The 14,050-nt window shown below is 40.6% G+C and overlaps 1 protein-coding gene across 2 annotated transcripts in view; it reads left to right on the top strand.

The window, feature by feature from the left end:
* SPOCK1 (sparc/osteonectin, cwcv and kazal-like domains proteoglycan (testican) 1) overlaps positions 1–14,050 on the top strand; it is a 301,385-nt gene that overhangs the window by 230,342 nt on the left and 56,993 nt on the right. For both annotated transcript variants that reach the window (XM_014948206.1, XM_014948205.1), the window contains one exon: positions 7,196–7,310. In XM_014948206.1, the coding sequence (XP_014803692.1) occupies positions 7,196–7,310 (115 nt within the window). The remainder of the gene's footprint in view (positions 1–7,195; positions 7,311–14,050) is intronic.

Below are 14,050 nucleotides of genomic sequence, written 5' to 3'. Positions count from 1 at the left end.
ACCTTCTGTCTTTCCAGTCGCTCTGGAATTGGTTGTTTAAACTTATGCCGTAAGAGTGAAAACCATGTAACTTATTGCATGTGGCTGGGACATAACAATAAAAAAAAATCAGTAGAAATTTTTTTTTTAAAAAAAGTGGTGTTACACTTTAAAATCTTAAAATTGACAAGCTTAATTTTCAGGACCTGAGCCATGTGCATCTGTGGTTGGCGATGTTAATGATGTGACCTCCTGACTTAAAGAGTGATATTTAAAGATTGCCCAGGTCTAGTGCTTTCCCTCCACTCCATAGTTAATTTTACCCTGAGGGCAAAGTCCTGCAGCTCTCCCTCATTAGAGCTGCAGGATTGCAGAGGGCAGAGCTGTGGAGTGTGGAGCAATTTGTGGTCCTCAGAGCTTTGCTGCGTGAGACCTTTTGGCATTACTGCATTCAGCTACGTAAATCTGTTCAGCCTATTTAATATCAATGCCTTGGAACCTGGGTCTCTTTTCTTGACCCCACAACTGGAAGCTGGTTTTTGTTTTTTTTTTCTAGCAGATGATGAACCACTTTCCTGTCAGCCAAGTGTGCAGTGAGAGACTTTCTCAAATATTTGTTGTTTACCTGGGATATAATAAGGTCATTCGTGTCATTTCTTGCAGAAATGGGAATTTCTGAGCCAATCAGCTACAACATCTGCTTCAAAACTGCAGCTAGCACATGTTTTAAAAATGGCTCGATATGTACTTACACAATAGATTGTTTGTGTTAATTAGAGTTTATTCTACCACTGGTATGCAGGCATAACTCCCATTAATATCAGCAGCAGCTATATATTCTCATAAGGAGAACACTGTTCCTAATTAGAACTCCAGGTTTTTAAAATATCTTTGCATGGCTTTTATTGCAAAGATGAAGTGCTGTATGTTTTCCCGGTAGCTATTCCAATAGAAAACAATTATTTTTTTTCCTAGCTTCCCCTTTATTTTTATTGTAGTAACACAAGCCAGTCCCACCCAGGAACAGAGCCTGTGCAGGGCAGGAAGCCCTTCTGTAGGGAGTTTACCCTGCAAACAGAAGGAATGTCAAATGTGTGCTGAAGGAGATGAAATGACTATACTACCTAGCAAAAATGCTAGTCTGGCCATAGAACCTCTGTCAATATAAAGCCTACTTGAGTGGTCAGTCCTGGGAGCAGAGCTTGGTCTGTATTTTTGGTGTCCCCCTGAGGCATGGAGCTCTGTTGCCCTGTCCCAGTGCAGACCCTCTCCTTCAGAGCCCGGGACAGTGGGGCCTGGGCAAGGCTCTGGTTGGCAGAGTGGCCAAGAGGCAGCAGAGGTGGGGGAAGAAGTGCCAAGGGACCACACATCCCTGTCACAGGCCAAAATTTGAGACTCATGTCAGGACCTTGTATTAATGTCTGACTTTGTACGCACGTGAAGTCACATGATTGACTTTGCTGTCTCCCAGCTGGGCAGTTATTTTCAGAATTTCAGGTTTTATAGAGCTTAAAAAGTTTGCAAAATTCCCATTAAAACTCTTTAATGTACGAGTTCAGCAGGACGCAATGGGAGTGCACCATGTGACGTTTCTTCTGGCATTTGAAGAAAAGATACTGAACCTTTTTTTTATTGTACCAAGAAAAAAGTCTCTTGAACAGAGGGTGTTCCAAATACAGTATTTTTTTTTTTGTTTTCATCTGATGAAAACTGGGAACAGAGGCTTATAAAGAAAATAGTGATAAGAGTCCTAGCTAAGGAAGCAATGGCAGGCACTGCTCTAAAGCATGTGAACAAACAGCCCCTCTCAAACGGGTGTCTGAATTCCAATGGATTCTAATTATCTGTTAAGACAGATAGGTACAAAAAATTACTGATATAAAGAAAATCTGGACTAAAAAATATATACACCGTAATTTCAGGAAGTTTTAGTGTCTGCCGGTGGCGGGTACTGAGTAAAAGATAAGGTAGAAAATAATGAGCTTTTGGTATTTGTATCTGAAGTTCGGGAGAGACATATTGTGAGTGAACAAAAGATGCACCATAAAACAAACACTGCACCGAAATAATTCTCGCTGGAAATGTAAAAAGCTGCAGGGCACTAAAAAAGATGCAGTGTCTTCCAGGCGAGAGCACTGTTCAACAACAGTTTTAGAGCCACTGCTATTAGTAAGATGCGATATTTCTGGGTTTTAACATACAATTTAATTAGTTTTGTATAAAATTTAACCTCCTATGCCACTCTTCAGACTTTTGAGAAAAACTACCATGAAGTCTCTATCTTCATCATGCATATTGTCTGCTACTTCCTACATATTCCCACCAACAAAAATAGCCTTCTCTCCTTTTTAATTCACATTTTGATTAGTGACAGAAGCAATAAAAGCTCAGAGGCTAACATTTTCTTCTTTATCAGCACAGCTACAAGAAATTTTGAATGATAGATTTGTGTGATGAATTTTATGCATGAAGACTAAATGGGGGTCTGGGAGAGCCTCCCCTCTGCTGAAGGCTGGGTAAAGTGAGCTCTCTCCTCATCCCTTTCCCTGGTGCTTGCTCTCCGGGCTGTGAGATTGCCCAGGATACCGTGGCTGTGTGAAGTGCTCTGTTGTCTGTCTGTCCTCTCTGTGGTCCTATGACCAGGAGCAACGCTGGGCACATAGTGTGTCCCAGGCCATCTGGGGCATCTGCAGCAGATTCTCAGTTAGACCTGCATTCCCAGTGAAGGGGTGCTGTCAGGGCTGGGATCTGATGGTATTTACCCCGTATTTTGTGATTATAGTCACAGTGAGGAACTACACAGCTGTGCCATTACTGAGTGAGCTCAGTTGTCATCCCAGTGTGTCGTTACTGCATCGAATACTGTCAGTGGGCACTTAGTCCATCTCTGCTGTTGGGAGTGTTTGTTGTTGCAGGTTCCTGTCTGCTCTCCTCTGCTGGCGGGGGGGCAGGAGCTGATCCCAGCAGGGACCAGCTGGGTATCTCCTGGAGGAAGGAGCAGCTTCCTCAGCTGCTGTCTCTCTCACCTGTGGTGCCCTGGCTGCTGGGAGGGAGTTTGAGCTCAGCAGCAGGGCACAGAGGTGCTCATCCCTTCATACCAGCCGGGAGGCAGGTCACCCAGCTGCTCCGTACTGATGCTCCCAATGAGCTCCCTGGGCACTGCCATCCCCTCCTTCACCTCATTGCTGCCTTACTTGGCTGCATTTTAAGCAAATACATGAGTTCCTTGTGTCAGGATGCAAAGCTCTTTGAGGCATTAATGTGGTCTGGAGGCTGTACTAAGCTGTCCCCATAGACATTCATTAGTCAAATATACATCCTTGTGTAAAAGATCACAGTAACTTACTCAATGCTATTACTTACGTGCGGGTTGGATCAAATCCTGACTGCCAAAAGTTGAAAGCGAGTGTAAAGACAGAGATACGCTGTTTTATTACATCATTAAAAAACATCTAGATTCTACTCTAGCAGGGACTATAGGCTGGAGACTGACAGACAAGAATAAAATAGCTGGGAATAAATTTTATGTAGCTATTTTCTTTCTCCCTCAAATGTGAATGCTTATGCAAAACACATTGCTGTAGATTCACTGACAATAAAGAGGGAATCATTATACGAGTAGTGGATTCTCAGGGGAACACTTTAGCCAAAACACATTCTGCAATAATTTCCCACATCTTAGTTGAATAAATTAATTTATGAATTTTCCATGAATATGTTCAACCATTTCTCCCCTCATATATTTTATTGATCTCCATATACATTTAGCAACAAATAACAGACCTGCTTTTCCATTTGCAGTAAAATAGTTTAGAGATGTTTATGTGGGCCTTGGGGTTCATACTAAACAAATGTACTTCGAACACCAGGGAGGTAGCAGAGAAACATGAAGCTTGGCAGGACCCAGGGAGCTCTATCAGGAGAGCAGAGTCAAGGCATATCCAGTCATAACACCAGTGAGATGGGCTCCCTGAAATCAGGGGGGCCAGACCCAAACTGTGGGACTGCTCCCAGTGAGTCCTGCGTAGAATCACTGCAAAGATCTTCATGGTTCACGTCTGCAGAACTTGTAATGTCCCTCCCACTGTAGGAGAAGATCAGGTTTGAGACCATCTGAGGAACCTGAAGGTGCATAAGTCCATGGTCTTGAGGGAACTGGCAGATGAAGTTGCTGAGCCACTATCTGTATTCTTTGAAAAGTCATGGCAGCCTGGTGAAATTCTTGCTGACTGGAAAAGGGGAAGCATAACCCCCATTTTTAAAAAGGGAAAAAAGGAAGACTTGGGAAACTACAGGCTGCTCAGTCTCAGCTCTGTGCTAGCAAGATCATGGAGCAGATCCTTCTGGAAACTCTGCTAAGGCATGTGGAAAATAAAGAGGTGATTGGTGACAGCCACCATGGCTTCACTAAAGGAAAATTTTGCCTGACAAATTTGGTGGCCTTCTACAATGAGGTTACAGAGTTGGTGGATAAGGAAAGAGCAACTGATATCACCTACCTGGACTTGTGCAAAGCATCTGACACTGTCTTGCGCTGCATCCTTGTCTCTGAATTGGAGAGATGTGGATTTGATGGATGGACCGCTTGGTGGATAAGGAATTGGCTTAGGTTGGCAAGGCCAGGTTGAATGGGGTTTTGAGCAAACTGGTCTAGTGGGACATCTCCCTGCCCATGGTTGGGTGTTGGAACTAGATGATCTTCAAGGTCCCTTCCAACCTAAATCATTCTATGATAATGTGGTTGCTCGTAGGAGTAAATTTATTCACGTGACCGCGCCATTGTGATCTTCAAGTTTAGCTCTTCTTCTTGCCCTGGATGTTCAGATCATAGAGACAACCCATTTTAAGCAGTTTCTTTTTTGGTTTATTTTGAGCTTTCTGGTTGTTGTTTTTATCAATCATAAGGAAAACTGAGGAAAAAGTTGCCTTGCTGTTTCCAAGTGTAAAGCTCTTGCTTTCATAATTGCACATAATAACGGTCTTGAAAATAGGTCTTACCATCTTAAAGGTGGCATTTGAAGTATAATTGCTAATGCTTAGATACATAATTTACATTTATTATGCATAATAAAATATGTAACTAATTGATGTTCTGTAAGGGATTAAATGATCAACTCCAGCTGCAGGAAGAAGATTTATTCATGTGTTCTCAATAACATATTGAGTATCAGAATGCCCTGCAGAAAAAGAGTTACTGCCTTCAGGACTGTGCACTCGAAGACTGTTCTCCTTTCTCCTGTTCTTCTCTCTTTCTGATGTGCTTTCTGTTGAGTTTGTGTTCTGTGCTAAGTGTAGTTACAGAGCAAGCAGATGAAAAATAAATACTTATATTCCCTTCAGTCTTGCAAGAATCAATGAAAAGTGCAAGCTCAGCTTGCACATGTTTGTGTGTGGCCATGCATTTTCTAAATCAGAAGGGCAGAACATCACACAGAGCATTGAAGTTCAGAATGGCCGGGAGATAATGTCAACAGAATAGGATGCAGGCACAGGGTAATGGTCTCCTGCTGCTAGATTAAAGCCTGGGCAAAGATGAGCCCTTTTAACAAAAACAAACAGAGACAAAGCCAAGATATTTGCCGTAGTTTCAAAGCAGGAGGTGTTTATCTTGTAACAACATCCTGTTCTGTTCTCTTGGCTTCCACTGTACTAAAATAACAGAAGATGATGCTGTGATTTTCATCAGTGGCTGTTGCTGGATGAGCTCCATTTGCCCACTGTATCTTCCTTGGGTAACACCAGGGTCTTATGCTGTGTGTCCTTAGGCCTTCAGAAAAGCTGCACGTTTCAAAACACGTTGTGTCGCACAGTGTAAGCATGCTGGCCTACTTGTAAATGAGAAAGAATTAATCTATAATAAAATTCAGACTTATCAAAGGGGTTTCACAACCCAATATTTCCAATTTCCCCTGGCGGGAGGCGGTCTCTGCAGGGAGGAGTGCTGGCCTCAGCACTGCAGGCAAAACTCCCCCTTGCATTAAAAGCCCTCAGATCAGTGCTTGAAGAAGACAAAAAATTGGGACTGTATTCAGTTCATTAGGTTTCAAACCAAAGAGAACGTCTTGCATGTTTTTGTTCCTGCTTCTGTGTGCTGTTTCCTTTTACTCCATTTTATTAGTACATTAATCCGTTCTCCAGCAACCATGCTGCTGGGCCCAGTCGGGGGAAATATCCTTGGGGCAGTAACTGCAGAGAGGGCAACTACAGAGGCACAAGGCTCTTAGATGAAAGTCAGCACTAAAATACATATAATGCAAACAGCAAAGGCTATGAATAATCAGTATGTAATAAATCAGGGCTTTTTAACTAGCACATTTTTGCAATATTGATTCTACTGAGTTGACTCGTTTGTCAAATAGTGCTCGTGTCCTGCTGTCCTAAATGTGGAGACTGTGAAGAGGTGCTGTAAATCCCATCTGCTGTGGTTTTAGGGAAGGGAAAGGAACAAGTAACAATATGTGGATATAGGGAACTACACCGTAGTGCTCATTGCTTAGTCCTCGCTCTTCAGTTTTAAGATTTCATTGTATTTCTGGACTTGATGGCCTGACGGATGGCTATTTTTAGGGATGGTGCTGTTAATTGTTAAGGCAATTTATAGTTATTGGTAGGAGTAATTTGAAATTTCCTCTTTGTTAGGAGAAGCTGATGTGTTGAAGGACCAGTCTCATCAGCTGATGAGCTGATTTCTTTCAGTTCTCACTCCTGTGAGGATTGGTGTCTTTTCATGTATGTTGTTCAGATCAAGCCCATTGCTTGCAGTAGAAGTTGAGAGCTCCCAGCTCCTCAAAAGACCAAACTAATAAATCAGTAGTGGTAACAGGGGATAGACTGTGTGTTTTCACACCTGAAACACAATAATGCAACATAGGAAACATGGGATTCTGGAGGTCTGTATTTTCTTCCCAGCTTTGCTACTGATCTCTCAGGTGACCTGGAATTAATTGTTTCAGCTTTCTATGCTGCAGATTCCATATATTTAAGCAGCGAATAATAACAATAACATTTAGAAGTGCCGTGCAAAACTCTGCTTAGGAAGTAGCTATTATTGTTGTTATCTGTAATAATAAAAACAATGGCATTTTCAATAGAGACTGAAGTTTTGCAATCTGTCCAATGCCATTACTGCTAAATGCAATTTCTCATTTAATCCACAGCTGCTGCTTTTATATCTTGTCCTAATTTAAAACATATTCTTGCCTTTTTATGATTCTAGTGCAAGTTGGAGTTTCATGCATGTACTTCTGGCAAAACTATCACAGCTCGATGCGAAGGGCCCTGCCCCTGCCTTCCAGGACCTGAAAGTTCAAAACACAAGACGGAGAAGACTGGTGAGTTGAGCTGTTAATGGAATTATAGCAGATTAATTGATTCCTGTTATGTTTTCAGAAAACTTCAAGGAAGACATTTCTTAACTAGATTTTATATGTGACACTTTTTGACAAAAAGCTAAGGTACAACTAATCCTTTTCTAAACACGTAGTGCTTTCCAACATCTTCACTGCTGCAAAACTGACACCCACTTGATAGAGTCTCATAGGAAAACTGAGTTCTGGATAATGATTCTCATTTTTGAGTGAAAATATTTTGAATGAAAATATTGAATCATCGGAAAAGAAGATAGAAAAGAAAAAAATACAACTTGGTGGTTCATAAAAAAAAAAGATCAGTAGCTATTTAACTAAAACTTTGTTTAAAGTCACACACATATTACATGGGATCTGAATTATCATTTTTATCTTTATTGTCATTAACAGTATTATTAGAAGTCAAATAATTATATATGCATATCTGTATTTATATATGAAATTGTTTCAAGAACAAACCCATTGCAAATGATGTTACATAAACCTGAAGGCTGACGTCTCAGCACAGATTGCCATTTTCCCCGCCAGCTCTCCGGTGAGTTCTCTGTTTAGGTCCGTAAGCCCGGTGCGCTAATTCAAATTCACCCCCCCCCGGGTCTTTTCCACGGAAGTGAGCACAAATTGTCTCGACCTGACCTCATCCAAAGGGAACTAGTTCTTGCAAAAGAGACTAAAAGTCAAAGTCCAGCAGCAGAGCAATTGCCACAACCAGGTGCTGAGTTTTCACCCTGCTATGGGGAATGCCCTTTGTGAAGGGAAGAGAATTGATGCTTGTGGTTTCTTGGAAAAAGATGCGTGTGCTGGTAAGAGCATCTGTGGCAAAGTGAATACGAGACTATCTTTAAGTACAACTCTGTCTCTCCTCTCTCAGGAGGAGAGCTGAGAGGGTGAGCTCACTCACCACTGCTGGGCTCCTGTCTGTGCTAGGGACTCACAAAGCCAAAGGGGTGATTCTGTCACGTTCAGCAGTGAAATGTGCTTATTTGCCTTGTGCACCACGTGGAGTATAAAGAACACGAAGCTTTAACAGTAGTCTGGTTGGGCCAAAGTATTTAAGAACTGCTCTTCCTCCTCCCCACTGTGGAACGTTTTGACAGTAGCAGGCACAGAAACAGGAAAAAAAAGTTTCAATTTCCCCACTGTGGAACGTTTTGACAGTAGCAGGCACAGAAGCGGGAAAAAAAAAAGTTTTAATGGCTAGGGACTCACAAAGCCAAAGGGGTGATTCTGTCATGTTCAGCAGTGAAATGTGCTTATTTGCCTTGTGCACCACGTGGAGTATAAAGAACACGAAGCTTTAACAGTAGTCTGGTTGGGCCAAAGTATTTAAGAACTGCTCTTCCTCCTCCCCACTGTGGAACGTTTTGACAGTAGCAGGCACAGAAACAGGAAAAAAAAGTTTCAATTGCACATCCTCTGGTTCGTTCAGGCCCTGTTGCTTCAGCTGCAAACACCACTGAACCTGCTTGTGGTGCTCCAATCACTGTATCCTCCAGCACAGCACCAGGTTTCACGTTAGGCTTCCAGCTACTTTCTAGAACAAGAAAGGATTCTCCAGCTTAGATTTTGAAAATTCAGGTTTATTCCATTTTTTGCAAATCACAGATATTTTTCTGTATTGCTAGCAGAATTAGATGAAGTATTTTAGATGGCAAGGTTCTGAAATCAATGTATAACTGTAATATTGCTTTATGTGGCTTGAATCTTTTGGTTACAGTGTACCCACTGATAAATTGCCTTATTCATATTTCCTATTTCTTGTAGTCAGGCACAAACATACACTTTTCTTCTCATAAGCTGCTCCCTATATGGCCTCTTTCTTGCCCTTATCAGAAGGACTATCAGATTAATAAATCTTCAGTGACATTTTAAGCTTACAATTTCATTCACACGAGAGAAAAAAGATTCTAATAATCCTTATCTTGATAAATGCAATTTGACAGGGTATACGTATTCTGAAACCCAGGCTTTTGTTTTGCTTGACTCAAAACTTTAACTCTAGCCAACAAAGCATTAATTTAATGGATTTGGTGATCTGCAGAGCAACTTTCCTGAAGGCTTTTTCAAGAGGCCAAACTTGAGCTAACAGTACTGCTGTCATTGCCCTGGGGACAAGGATATTAAATGCCTCAATTCTGCCAGCTTCAGAGTGGCAGGAAGAGAGTGCTGTGCCCCCTTGGAGGGGTACAGTCACCTGGGAAATAAGGGATATCATTGCCAGGTGTGTATGGAAACATCCAAAAGACACTAAAGACACTGAAGTCATCACCTACATTGAGTGTATGCAAAGAAAATGCTCATGGGCCTGGCTATGGTGTTATAAGCAAAATACGTGTATGGGCATGGGACTGATTGTATGGATGTGAAAAAATAATAGCAGTATAGTATTTTGCTTTATCACTGTCTGTTTCCTTCTGGAGTTTGGAGCTGAAATGCCTACAAAAGGATTTGGTATAGAGAATCGATTTATCAACAGCAAAGGAGCTTTCTAACTTGCTTTATCTTAAATTTTCTTCTGGATTTTTGAATGTGGCAGTAGTGTGCCAGTTGAAGACTTTCTTTCCCTTTCCTTCTCAGTCTCTTTTCTTCAGACATTGTCTCTTCGGTTGACCCGCTGAGTGTAACGGAGTCCCAAACTGAATATTTCAGTTTGTCAGTCTTTTAATGTTGCTGTGAAGTTGCTGTGAGAAAATGAGTAAATTCTATATACTAATATAAATTCTACCTAAATACAATTTGAGCAGCCTCTGAAGAGGGATTTTGGTATTGTGTGTCTCTGCCCTTTATGCCCTGGAAGCCAGCCAGCTTCCTCAGCTTTATGGGAGAGTTATGAATTCTAATTGTTGACCACAAAAAATGTTCATAGCACTGCCACTTGTAAGATTCCTTTATTTGCTCAACAAGTAGTGTCACCTGGCTTTGGATCAACAAACCCTGACTAGTGCCCGAGGTGACATGTGTGAGATGGTTGAGGCAATGACATGGCAGAGCGTAGCAGTGCCCGGGAGCCTGGTCAGGGCAGCACTGGAGTGATTTCCCCTCACCAGATCTCCAGACTGCTCAATCTGGAGCTTCTGACTAGCGTTTTGGTTACTGAGTACTTTAGTGTTTTCTCTAGTCTTCACACAAATTCGTGTTAGTTTCCTCATATAGCACTATAGTATCGTTAATATTGTTGAATTGGTATAAAAATCAGTAGTTTGATTTCTCATATAAAAATTTGTATAAAAAAAATTGTGTAGACAGTTGGGACTCAGTTTCTGCTACTTATTAGTTGCCAGGTTTGTGAAATCCATTCAAATACAGCATAACCTTCAGTAGAAAATGATAGGGAGCTAAACCTCATGCCTCATACAGACATGTCAGTGGAAAAATACTAAGGAGAATAACAGTGCAAATGCTACCAGCAAAATGGAAATGCAGCTCAGAGCCACCGCATAAACTTTTTTATGCCTATTATACAACAAGGTTAAATGTCTGTGGTTGTGAACTTCCAATTTGAAGACAGTTCGCATTAATCTTTACACGTCCATTCAATCATATTCAAATATTATTCCATAATAAATTACTTTCAGAAATTAAAAATGTAAAGGAACATTTAATTTCCAGAGTACTGTAATTCTAAATGTCATGACCTTTTTTTATACGCTTGTGTATAAAATTGGCAGCAGCATCAAAGAAAAGTAATCTAAGCGTATGTGCTTTGAGGTAACAATTGACTGCAGAGCCTGTGTCGTACCCCTTCCTCCTCCCCAGGCTCCTTCGAGAACATCTCTGCTTTGAGGATGAAAATCAAGACTAATAATCATGTTAAAAATTGGAATTCCTTTTGTAGCATTAACTGGTATTATGGAGACGTTAATAAAATAACATAAATGCTGGCAAAAGAAAACTCCAACAAAACTATTATCTTTAATGGCAAATAACAACAATATAATCTTGCTACCACAAAGTTAAATCTGTGAAGGCATGACAGGATTGTGTTCTTCATTTTCTGAAATGGATTGTTGAGTCAGAGTCTGAGAGGTAGAAAACAGAACTCTGTGAGGGTACTAATGGAAGATTTTGGAAGACAAGCCCTAATGCTTTCTCTCTTTTCTTTTTGAGGCTCGTTTAGATACCTTTGGTTTATCAAAACACTTTATATGCTTCGTTATTCACAGCAGTATCCCAGCCTTACAATATGCTTCCATGATAACCACTGATTTTCAACTCAGCTGCCCAGAGATGGAGGTTGAGCTGTAATCTGCCCTGAGGGTAGCTGGCCTTTCAGAGCATGTGGGCTCCTTTATCTAATACTATAAAATAAATAAGGCTATATTTTCAACAAAAGAAAGGGACTGCTAACTGACTTAGTGGCACCTGACAGAAGTTAGACACAAAGTCCTGGTGGTTTTCAGGTACCTCTTTCCAAAAGCTCTGCATTATTAACTAGAATTCTCATAAAGCATAGCTTATTTTGACACTAGCTGAAGTTTCTAAGTCCCCTTGGTAAGCAAAGGACTTCAGAAAAGAAACAACCAGTTTTGGTTCTTCAGAACATAGTGGCAAGGGAAGAGATTTTCCCTTGAATGTGCAGTGCATCCTATCAAAAAGACAACACTGTTGAATGATTGGGGCATCTCTTGGCAAATGTGACTTTGTCGTTGCAGTAACATGGTTCTGTGGGCTCCCTCCATACCTGTGTGTGTCATGTTTGTTACACATGTTAATGGTGCAGCAGCTCGAGCAGGATGGTAAATGTTTAACAGCATGTCAGGGCTCTTTCTGACCATTCCTGCTTTTTTGTGTTTTCTAAGAAGTTGAATGCTAGACTCCCAACATACTCGTCTTGATTTGTTGCCATCAGAGTTGCAGAGCCAGTGGAGCATGAACAGATGCAGTAATTCAGAGTAGGTTTATTCCTATCTGTGCATTGTGTCTTTTTGACCTTGCAGAAGTGCCCAAGGCAACTTCTAAAGAACTGCTGTTATCTTGATAAGGGAAATGTGAGGTCAATAGGCAGAAGGAAATACATTCAGTTCATTCAGTTATACTGAGTGTTGTTTAAATTTCTAAAGGGAAACAAGAGAACATTTTTAAGTTATAGGAATAGGTCTTAGACAGCTCAATCAAGAGTCTACCTTGTTTAAGTATAGTTTGGGATATGAATTTGACTACCAGCCCTATTGAGTATGATGGATGAGAAGGTCTAATGGTCCATTCCTTTATAAAAAGAGCACCCAGTGCTTGAGGTTCAGTGGGAGAAATCGCAGACTTGTTTCCCAGATGAGTTGTATCACTTCTTGTGCCTGAATGACTGACAACCAAAAGAATTTAAAGTCATGGAACTAAGTCATTCCTTTGAAGTCTACTTTCAGCAAATATTTCTGTTTCAAATCACTGTTCACAAGTTTTCATGGCTGCAGAGTACATCATTTTAAAGTTTATGAAGACAAAGCATGAGTCATGAACATGGTTGAGTTGAAATTGGTCCCTGAGTTAGATTTGCCAAGAAATTTTTCCTTTTGTGGCTTCAGCTTTAAAAAAAACCTTCCTCTGACGTAAATTTACAGGTAGATTTTCAAATGACCTATTTGAGTCTCAAACTCTGGGAATAGTTAAACAAAACAATTCGAAAATTAAGATTGCCAGGAGTTTCAAAGCTTTAGTATTTCTCATTCAAACTAGAAGGTTGTTGTTGGTGGTGGTTTTTTTCCCCCTGTTTTGTAGTGGAGAAATTATGTTTGTTCAAACCAGGGCAGACACAAGGACGTGGAATACAGCGATGTGTGTTCCAGACACTGACATGCTCCTTTTCTGGACTTCATTAGTAAAGAGTAGGATTTCTAGCTCTAAACTATGCAGGATCTGATATTTTAGTCCAAAATTTTCTGTATGAATACTGCAATTCAGTCTTTTAATTTGTTACATGATGAAATGATCTTATCTAAGTAAATCTGAGTTATGTAGTATCTGTAAACAATAATTAGAATAATTATTACTGTTACTTTGCCTGCAAACTTTCACGCAAGCAGGTCAATCTTTATTATTCCTTTCCAAAAAGAATGAAATATTAACTTTTTTCCATTTGTGCTAGATATTTTCTGTGAGTAGTGAAGTGGCTACACCCAGTTAGTATTTGATTAAAAGAAAGTGAGAAGTAGGCATATTTCATGGGAAAACTTGTATTTTTGTAGGCGTGTTCTGCTAAATAGAATGTGCAATCAGAGAGCCAAATGAATAAAATGTTCATGTACTGTAAAGGAACAGAGTATAAAAACCAAATAATGTGAATGAGAACACGTTAATAGATTGATACACAAATGCTTGTTTTTCCTGACGTGTTTTTTGTATTCCTCTACCACATCACTCTGATATCTTCTGCTATGTCTGCGAAGGAGGTGTGTTTTATCAAGACTCCTATCCTGGAATAGGTCAGGAAGGACCCATTAAATTCACATACTTGTACTGTAGCTCAGAAAGATGGTAGAAGAGGTTTGATTGAGACGTCGCTGGGCCCAGCTCTTTGCTGAAGCAAACGTTGGTGTGATTGTGTGGTCAGTACTTAACCACGTCCACAGACTACGAATTGTTTACCAAAGTTTGGTGTTTGTAATTCCCTACCTGGGTAGGAAGTTCCCCCTGTGTTCAGTGCATATAAGGCTCTTTCTAGACCATTTTGTAAATCTCATCATCCTGAAGCCTTTATAGTGGAGCAATAG

Source organism: Calidris pugnax, unplaced genomic scaffold, assembly GCF_001431845.1.
Source record: "Calidris pugnax isolate Ruff unplaced genomic scaffold, ASM143184v1 scaffold27, whole genome shotgun sequence".
Classification (NCBI taxonomy): Eukaryota; Metazoa; Chordata; class Aves; order Charadriiformes; family Scolopacidae; genus Calidris; species Calidris pugnax.
This window is presented reverse-complemented; position numbering and strand designations above follow the sequence as displayed.